Source organism: Alosa pseudoharengus, unplaced genomic scaffold (genome assembly GCF_046254945.1).
Source record: "Alosa pseudoharengus isolate Yale_2024_CS ecotype anadromous, Long Island Sound unplaced genomic scaffold, YU_APseudo_1.1 YU_APseudo_1.1_scf_18, whole genome shotgun sequence".
NCBI lineage: Eukaryota > Metazoa > Chordata > Actinopteri > Clupeiformes > Clupeidae > Alosa > Alosa pseudoharengus.
Window position 1 is genome coordinate 12,530,157 of NW_027468650.1, and position 10,000 is coordinate 12,540,156.

General features: G+C 45.5%; 1 protein-coding gene across 5 annotated transcripts in view; it reads left to right on the plus strand.

Annotated features, from left to right (window-relative positions):
• Window positions 1-10,000, plus strand: part of LOC143130944 (cadherin-18-like) — a 123,092-nt gene that overhangs the window by 112,009 nt on the left and 1,083 nt on the right. For all 5 annotated transcript variants that reach the window (XM_076290252.1, XM_076290250.1, XM_076290249.1 and 2 more), the window contains exon 11: window positions 3,518-3,769. In XM_076290252.1, the coding sequence (XP_076146367.1) occupies window positions 3,518-3,769 (252 nt within the window). The remainder of the gene's footprint in view (window positions 1-3,517; window positions 3,770-10,000) is intronic.

Below are 10,000 nucleotides of genomic sequence, written 5' to 3' on the forward strand. Positions count from 1 at the left end.
GTGTGTTTATCATTGCTTTTTCAACCTTGCAGTAACCAGGTAGAGTGTGAACTTCCTTTTACCAAAACACCTTGAGTGTCCCCTCTCCCTCCATGCCTGCATCCACCCCCAGCCTCAAGTCCCCACCGTCAACCTCAAGGCAGCGCTGCGACTTCAAGACTCCTAACCTTAACCTTAACCCTAACCCTTGCCCTCCAGCCTGCAGGCTGAAAAGCACCGGCAGTCATTTCTGCAAGTCATTTTGTGCCCTCACAACCTAGCTCCTAGCAACCTCTTTCTGTCCAGCCATGCATAGCTGACAGATCTATCACACGTCACACACACACACACACACACACACACACACACACACACGCGCACACACACACACATCGGGGGTGAAAAAATTGTCCCCTGAATGATTCAGAAAATAGAGGAAACAAAACAAATCAAAAGAGAATTGTACTGTATATGTGTGTGTGTGTGTGCTTGCGTGCGTGCATGCGCCGGTGTCTCTGTGTGTGTAAGGTTATACATTTTTTTCCCTTGCGCTGCCCGACCTCTGGTCAGCATTATGCATGGCAGCTCGCAGCTCTAATTTAAACAGAATGTTCATAAGAATGCAAATCTGTCCTCCAATCTGAGGGCATCTTATTTGCATGCGGTAGTTGATGTGGCCAATGAGAAGGTTTGCCCCGTGCATGCCCAGAGCAGGCTGGTTGCTAGAGGTTACCGCTTTATGTTTGATCAAGCGGACCGTGATCATGAATATAAAACAGCCCGTCCGTTTTTCCTCGTTTCGCGGCCTATCTTTCTGTCTCGGTCTGTCACTCTGTGGATATCATTTCATCTCTCTCTCTCTCTCTCTCTCTCTCTCTCTCTCTCTCTCTCTCTCTCTCTCTCTCTCTCTCTCTCTCTCGTTATCACCTGTGCCCTTCCTTCCTCTTCCTCCCTTTTTACTCACTCACTTTTGTTTTGTCTTTGCTTTTCTTTTTCTCTCAGCCACTATCACTGCCCTTCCCACACTATCTATCTGTCCCTCTCTCTTCCTCCCCCTCTCTTCCTCTCTCTCTCCCACTATCTCCCCATCCCTCTCTCTCAGCCACTGTCACTGCCCTTCCCACACTCCTCTATCTCTCACTCTGTTTCTCCCTATATCTCTTTCTGTCCTCTCCTACAGCATTCTCTCTCTCTCTCTCTCCTTCTCTCTCCCTCTCTCTCTTTTCCCATCCCTCTCTCTCTGATAAGCATGTTGGGAGAGTGATTTAATCTGGGCTGGAGTGTGTGTTGTCTCTGCGGCTGTCCGTTCTCATAATTATTCATAAGGGGACTGAAGTGGAGTGGGCTGGCTCGCAATGTTTTCACTGAACTAAGACTCCTCTCCACAAACATGCTTTGGCACCATCTGCTTGTGTTTGTGTGTGTGTGTGTGTGTGTTTGTTTGTTTGTGTGTGTGTGTACCGTGTGTGCACCCATGTAGAAGTGTGTGTGTGTACATCTTTGTTTGCATATGCGTTATTGTTAGGAGCGTATACACATATATTTGTAGTCCTTGTTTTCTCGTGTCTGACTCAGTGTGTCAGTTATACTTTATGTTAAATAGAGGGGGGGGGGGGGGGGTGTATAATAAAAGGATGTGTGTGTGTGTGCGGGAATGCTTGAGTGTTCTTTTATGTATGCAGGTTTTTGAGAGTGAGATTGTGTCTGAAGGCATATTTTGTGTTTCTGCATGTGTGTGTATGTGTATCGTGCGAGCGTGCTTGTGTGCTCATGGATGTGTCTGCATACATTTGCCAGCCGTCTTTATGAATGTCTTTATGAAGCCATTCATCACCCTGTCAGACCCCCCCCCCCTCCAGAAACACACAAAACTCACACAACATGTTGCCAAACACTATAGCTTCCTACACACACACACACACCCACACACACCTGCTGTGTGTTTTTATTGCTGTGTCTTGAAGGGCTATCACCACTTACGTTAGTTGATTCTCCTGACAGTGGGGTATGTGCATAGGTTCTTATTAGAGAATGCTCAACTTTTCTGTTGCACATTTATATGAAATTGTTGCTGCACTTCATCTGTGAGAGCAGACAGATGTGCCAGGTGTACTTATGAGGGAGGAGAGGGGTGCACTGGCAAGGCAACATGCATTGTCATGTTATCCATGTATTATTTAAGAATAATAACGCAAATTAGCTAATTGTTTTATTTATGCTAATGCTATTTAATGTGTGGGTAATTTGTCTCATGTTCAACAGAGTTTTTCACTGAGAGGAGAGAGAGAGAGAAGATGTCTCTGTCATTTAGAGCAATGGCGCCACAAGCCTAGTCTCTCCACAAAATCCCTGCCTATAACTTTAGCACTGATTGTGTATCTGTGGCTTCATATGAGAAAGAAAAAAACGTTTAAAACGTTGCTCCCATAGCATAGGCCTACGATTCGTAACTGCAATGCCTCTATTGATTACATTCTGTATAGTAGGCCTACAAAGTGATACTTTCAGTTACGTTTTTGCTCACAACCAAAAAAAAGCTTCGCCTCATATTTATCCCCGGTTGAAAGCTAAAGGCTAACATTTGTTCCTGGTGGGGAACCGGAGGCCTATGCAGAATTTGCTTGACCTTCCCTGGTAAACGATTCAAGATAAAGACACAGTTGGCGAGCTGGACCTTAAACAGACCTCTATTGATTTCAAGAGCTCTAAAAGCAAACCTCCGCTGTTTCACTGGATGGAGAGTTACCGGCAATCCAGCTGTTGGATTAAAGTGCTTGGTCCTGGAGGCTAACAGCATGCAGCACCCCCCTGCGGGTTGAAAGTCCTAAGAGCAAAAGGCTAACGCTAGCCAGACCTGTTGGCACTGATTACTCTGGCTTTCACGCTGCCATTAAAGTGCCATTTACAGGTGTTACTGCTAACACACACACACACACACACACACACACACACACACACACACACACACACACACACACTCACTCTCTTTCTGTTTTGGGAACAGCTCTAGCTAAATGAACTTTACTGAAATTGTATAAACCCACAAATGATTTTAATTGATAATAATATATGCCTGTCTCTTCTGTGAAGTCCTGTGTCATTATTAATAAGTTAATGTGTTAAACTAAAAATGTTTCGGTTAGCCTACAGTATTTGAAGAGCATTTTCAATGATTATAGCATTGCATCGATTCAGCGATCGAAAATTACTTGGGGATGTGTGTGTAGTGTGTAGTGTGTAGTGTGTAGTGTGTGTGTGTGGGTGTGTGTGCGTGTGTGTGTGTGTGTGTGTGTGTGTGTGTGGATGTAACACATATGAGTTTAATAGGACATCTGAACTTTTGTCATGAATTGTGTGTTTCAATGAAGCGGTGATGTCATGGTTTGAAGATTCAGTTTATTCAAATGACTGATTGATTCATTCATTTAAAGTGTGTTAAACATCTCTCTCTCTCTCTCTCTCTCTCTCTCTCTCTCTCTCTCTCCCTCTCCCTCTCCCTGTCCTTCCTCCCTCTCTTCCTTTGCCTGTCCCTCCGCAGACAGCACTGCCAACATCATCGCCCGGCGGCGGCGCTTCAACCGGCTGACGCAGGAGCTGTACACGCTGCCCATCGTGGTGTGGGACGGCGGCGAGCCGTCGCTGACCGGCACCAGCACGCTGACGCTGCGGGTGTGTCCGTGCCAGCGTGGCACGCGCGCCAAGGTGTGCCAGAGTGAGGCGTTCCTATCCTCTGCCGGTCTCAGCACGGGCGCACTCATCGCCATCCTGCTGTGTGTGCTCATCCTGCTCGGTGAGTGAGCTGGCCGTTGACCCTTGACCTTTGACCTCTGAACCATTCACTTGTTAGCCAGACGAACCAGACCCACATCAAGATGATTCGCGGTGCTCAATCCGAGGGGCGGTTGTCTTTCAAATTCCCTCTGCACACAATAGGATACCGCTACAACTCATGAGTCCCATGCGTTATGCACCAGCGGAGCTAGTTGGCTAGTTGATCAAACTTTTGCCAAATTAAAAAATTCTTAACTCGTGTTGCGCTGTATAAAGCTAAAGAGCTTTCTCTACTGACAAGGTAATGTTTTACGAATCTCGCAAGATTATATCATGATTTAAACTGGCATAACTTACTTAACTGTTTGAATTAACATACAAGTTGGTTCCATATTGCAAACAACTCATCTATATTATATTTTACCACGTCTGCTCGTGGACCACTTGGAATAGCTTGCGGACCACCAGGGGTCCCCGGGCCACACTTTGAGAAACACTGCTGTACAGCTATGCTAGGTGAACGATTCACCTATTACAGTACAAGTTCAAGCATTAAATTGGCTTTGTAAAGGTTATATTAAGGTGAAAATCTTGCATAGTGTACCTGTAAGATTCCACTCCCCTTTAGTTGTGTTCTCTACAAAGTAACCACAATGAAATAATATAAAAGTATAAATGTGGAACAGAAGCATTAACCAAACCAATCACATGGAAAGCATCATGACCCTGAAATGTACGTCATAGACGAGCAAACTTAAATACATTTTTAAGTGAACTCATTAGTAATATTGACCTAAAACTACAAGTACAACTGCAGATTATGAGTTAATTTAAGAGTTAATTGGCTGTATTAAATTTAATAAACTGTATGGTCAAGTGATTAATATCCAACTCTACTCTATAGGATATGGCTATAGGCTACTCTATTTGGAAACAGTAAATACATGAATAAATACATCAATTAGTATTATAGTACATTACCACGAAAGCCTTCTAACTACTTCTCACAGAATGCCTTCTACCTTTACCTACACTCAGACCAGCAGACTTGGAGCGCGATCAGACAGGACACATTTTTTGCAGTGAGTGAGTGAGGTGCACCTTTTTTATGTTTCACAATTTTCACAAATTTATTAAGAGGAAAACCCCTTGAGATGTAACATCCCGTTTTCGAGGGGACCTCAAGAAAAACATACATTACAAACATACATACATGACAGACAAAAGACATAAAGACAAAAAGACAAAAGCTTTCCCTCAAACCAAAACCACCCTTCTCCTCCTCATTCCAACCAATAGATATTAGACAGTTATGGTCATTCATATAGACAATTAAAAAAAAAAAATACATCAAAGAAAATATCAAGCATGAGGAAAGCAGTTGCAGCTTGTATGCAAATAATTAAGAAGAGACATCTTAAACTGGTGAAAAGAGGAGATAGATATAAGAGACCTAGGTAAACCATTCCAATCGGAAGGGGCTTTAAATTTAAAGGCTCTCCTCTCAATTTCTTTGGATATATATGGTACAGAGAAGAAAAGATGGTCAGTGTCTCTTAGGCTGTATGATAGGAATCAAGTGTTGTTTCAGATAGAATGGGTAGTTTGAAAAAATGCATTTGTGAACAAACTGCAACCAGTGAAACTGTCGTGTTGTTTCGTATTGGCAGTAAGCGTTTGGCGCGCTGCTTATGCGCCCAGAGTGCCTCTCGTTTTGTGCGCCTCACAGTTCTGCGGAGGTCCCCTGAGAGCCTCTAATTGAAAAAAGTTCAACTTCAAGCGGAAAAGCACCCAGGTATTTATGAAAACATAGTGCACCTATAGCGCGTCCTGTCTGATTGTTAGTCACCTCTGGTAGAATTACAAAGAGTACAGTAACAAAAATGACATTCTCCTGTGAAAAGAATTGTACTTTGCTAAGGAATTTGCTAGATTCATGTTTCTAATAATGCTAGCAAGGCTTATATAATGCTGAACAAAATAGAAAATGTGTCATTGACCTCCCATTATTTAACTTGCCATTTTGGTTCAGACATGAAGCAGAGTTTTGTTAGGAAGAGGAACGGTCATTCTGCTGTCCTAAACGATAGCTAAATCGTCTATCTGAACTTGAAAGCCATGTTGTATAAAACTGTCAACTCAGTGAAAGCATGAAAAAGGAATCTGGACATCTGAACAGTCCAATCGATCTCTGATCCTTCAATATGAGTGAATAAGTGTATTTACTCATGCATCGACTACCAAAATCATCAGAGGCGCTACAGCACTAGTGGAAAGAGTAAGGCTGAGCTACCTTGAGAGGAAAGGTCAGAAAAGATTGGGATTTTAAACACACAAAGAGCACTGACCTCATCTAACCCACACAATTCAGGGGGCACATGAGCATGAAATGGTGTGTGTGTGTGTGTGTGTGTGTGTGTGTGTGTGTGTGTGTGTGTGTGTGTGTGTGTGTGTGTGTGTGTGTGTGTGTGTGTGTGTGTGTATAATAGCGATATGAAAGGGCAAATTCTAACAGGGGCCAATGGCTAACACAAACCAAAATCCCCCTGAGCAAATGACACAATAGTATAGTGTGTGTGTGTGTGTGTGTGTGTGTGTGTGTGTGTGTGTGTGTTTGTGTGTGCATTTCTGATTAGCCAAGCACAGTATGTCTGTGATTATGCACACTGATGCATGAAGGTGATGCATATTCATATCAGATATTAGCCTGAGCCACAGAGCCAAGCGACATCGACAGAGCGAGGGGAGGGTGGGGTGGGTACGGGAAAGCGAGAGAGCGAGCAGAGGAAGAGAGGAAAGAGAGAAAGAGAGAGGGAGGTTATGGACAGACCGAAAGTGAGCCACGGTAAGACAAAAAATACGGCATAGAAGGCAGAATCTCAGCACACCTATCACAAATCCGTAATAGAATGCCAAATCTGTGAAAAAATGAGGACCTTTGCATGAAGTCATTACCCATGATCCTCTGCAGTCATTACCCATGATCCTCTGTGACCTTCAGTCTGTCCCATACCTGCCAGCTCAGCCCACATATGTGATGGTGCTCACAGCAGGGGAATATTCCTATATCCCCCATATCCTTATCTCATTCCCACATTCTATCTCTTTCTCATGCCTGTACTCTTCCTTCGCTCCCTCCCTCCCTTTCTCTCTCCTTCTACCTCTGTGTTTCTTTCTCTCTATTACTGTCTCATTTCTTTCTCTCTCTCCCTCTGACTCACTCAGACTGCACCTGGCTTTCACTTTCTCATCTACTCTCTTCGCACCCCCCCCCCCTCCTCTTACCTCTCCCTCTCTCCTTCTCCCTCTCTCCCTCCCCCTCTTTTCCTCTCCCTCTCCCTCACTCCTCCGCAGCAATGTTCCTTCATTCTCCTTTTCCCCTAGTTATCCTCCTTCCCTGTTTGAGAAACTTAACAGGTGGAGGGAGTGAAGGAGTGAGAAGGGGAATGAGGTGAGAGGAAGAAAGAGCTGACGAAAATAAAGGGAGGATAAGAGTGTGGGGGGAGAGGAAAAGTGAAAGTGTGAGAAAATGTAACAAAAACTAATGAGAAGTGAGCAAGGAACCAAGCAACAAAATGCATGGGGAAAAAAATGTGAGAGTGATAGAGAGGGAATGCGAGAGAAAATGTAAATGAGCAATCTCAAGCAAAACAAAAAAGGAGAGAAACATTGAGAAAGACAGAGCAGAGAGGATGAGGAGAGAGAGAGAGGGATGAGAGGTGCCTCCGCTCCCACGTGATATAACCTGCTCACCTTGAGAGTGCGGCTCCCCTTCCAGCTTTGTTAGCTGGGAAGCTAAATATAGGAGAAGAGGCTGAGTCCACAGAGAGCCGCAGCCCAGCACAGCCCAGCCTACCCCAGCCGCACAGCGCTAAGCTCACCCAGCCAGTACAGTCACCACTACAACAGACACTGCATTCTAAACGTGTATCACAACGTGGCAGAAAACGGCACAGTATAGGACCACTGTGTTATTCACCGAACCAGTTCAGTCACCATTACCACACGGACAGTGCACTCTAAACGTGTATCACAACGTTTTCTGTAAAGCAGCACTGTGTGATTTGTGTAGCCAGCACAGCCTCCATTTGATCACAGCGTCCTCTGAAAGGCTTTCACAAGATGGTAGAAAACCACATGGCACAGGGCAGAACCATTTCACAGTGCACAGCAGCACAGCTTGGTTGGCCTTAGCCTGTACAGCTCATTTACAGCACAGCGTTCCCTGAGAGTCCGTTAGGGCGGAGAACAGCACAACGCAAAGCACCGCAGCAAAGCTGCATTTGCCTGGGTGGTAACGGCCCATTATAAGACAGCATGCTCTTGACATCCATCAGAGTAAAACTACAACTCCGCTGCACTATTTCCCTTAACCTACTCTGAGCTTTCCCACAACACGCCAAGGGCCTGGGGCACAGCACCACAAAGCACAGCATGGCCCAGCACAGCACAGCAAAGCATAGCCCAGCCCAGCACAGCACCGCAAAGCACAGCATCGCAAAGCACAGCAGCGCAAAGCACAGCATCGCAAAGCACAGCATAGCCCAACACAGCACGCAAAGCACAGCATAGCCCAGCACAGCACAGCACAGGACAGCACTGCAACTGCGCACTGCAACTGCACTGCGTACTTTCACTGTCACCCCCCCCCCCCCCAGCTTTCTCAGTGTTTGCATACCAGATAACAGATGAGAACGACTCAGTGCGTCTCCGTTATTATCTAATGACATTTAAAGCTTTATTTGAAAAGAGCTTACAGGCAAAATGAAGAAGACAGGAAAAAAAAAAACGGTTCGCTTAACACCTCGAAAAAAAACAAAGCAGACCCGCAACAGCTCTCCACTGTCATCACCACCCCACCCCGTCCGATCGCTTCCTCACCACCCCACCCGCGGCAGAGTCCGCCCTCCTGCACCGCCTTCTTGGATGGATGTTTAAATCTGCGGCGTGCGATCTATGATGAGTGCTCTCGCGCCGCAGTCTCTTGGACGGCTAAGGTAGCGGCGGAGCCATTAGCGGCCGTGCTAATGACGGCTAATGCGGATTATTGATTAGTGTCCCTCCGCTCACTGTCTCTCTCCTCTCCGCGGGGTCTCTGGCGCCTAATGGGAGATCATAGCGGCTTCCCGTCGCTGAAAAACACACTCGGTCCTGCGGCGTGCACTTTTGCACACCATCTGCGCAATGTGTTGTATTAATGTGGAATTAGCATATCATGCACCTCCTGTGGTGATCGTTAGCGCTGTGCCATGGTGGCCTGTAGTGTGAAAAATAACTCTGCCATTAACTTCCGCTGTCTTGCACACGCGCACACATACAAATAGCCCCGCCATTAATGTACGCTGTCTGTTCTCTGTCTCTCTCTCGCTTTCTCTCTCACTCACTCACACACACACACAAATATACACTTCTCTCTCTCTTGCGTACTCACACACACACAATCCATCACACACACACACACACACACACACACACACACACACACACACTCCATCACACACACAGTCTCTCCATCTTATACACTGATGCCACTGGCATGTATCTGCCTCATGGTAGCACCTTTGCGTCCGTGTCCAAAGCCATAGGGTGAGTCAGCCCTCATAACACACGAATGCGGTCAGGGTGGTGCCGTCAGCTCCTCGCATTTCCAAGCAGCATCGCCGGGGCCTTAAATGGGTTTGCTTTCTATGTTTTCCCTTGGTGATCATGTTCCTTAAATAGCCCCGCGTCTGACTCAACACTAAACTCACAAGCACCAAGTCAGCACTCAAATCCATAGAAACCAACACACCCCTGGTCCAACAACATCAAAGTAATGCGATGCAGCTACCGTCATAATTAAAGCACTCTGTGTGTTCTTATTTGGGCTGCTGAGGCGGCTCCTCTCGCAGGCCATCAGGACTAGGGCTCAGTAATCTCAGCATTAGCATCAGCAGCATTTAGTGAATATCATTACTCTTGTTTTAATAGAGCAGGAGAGGTGAAGACCCCATTATACTCTCTGTCATTTCTTCCCCTGATAATGACCTGTAGGTGAATGTCTCACATAAATGTCTTTGTTGTATTCAATAAATGTTCATGTTTACGGAGGAGCATCAGCACATATATGGGGTGCACTACAAAAGGGGCGGACTCTTATGCTTAAGTGTGTAATGATTGCATTTTGAAATTCTTCACAAACAGAAATGTCACAGATACATGTCTTTCTCAGTTTCATAGGACATTTTTGGATAAATGTCCAATTATCTGG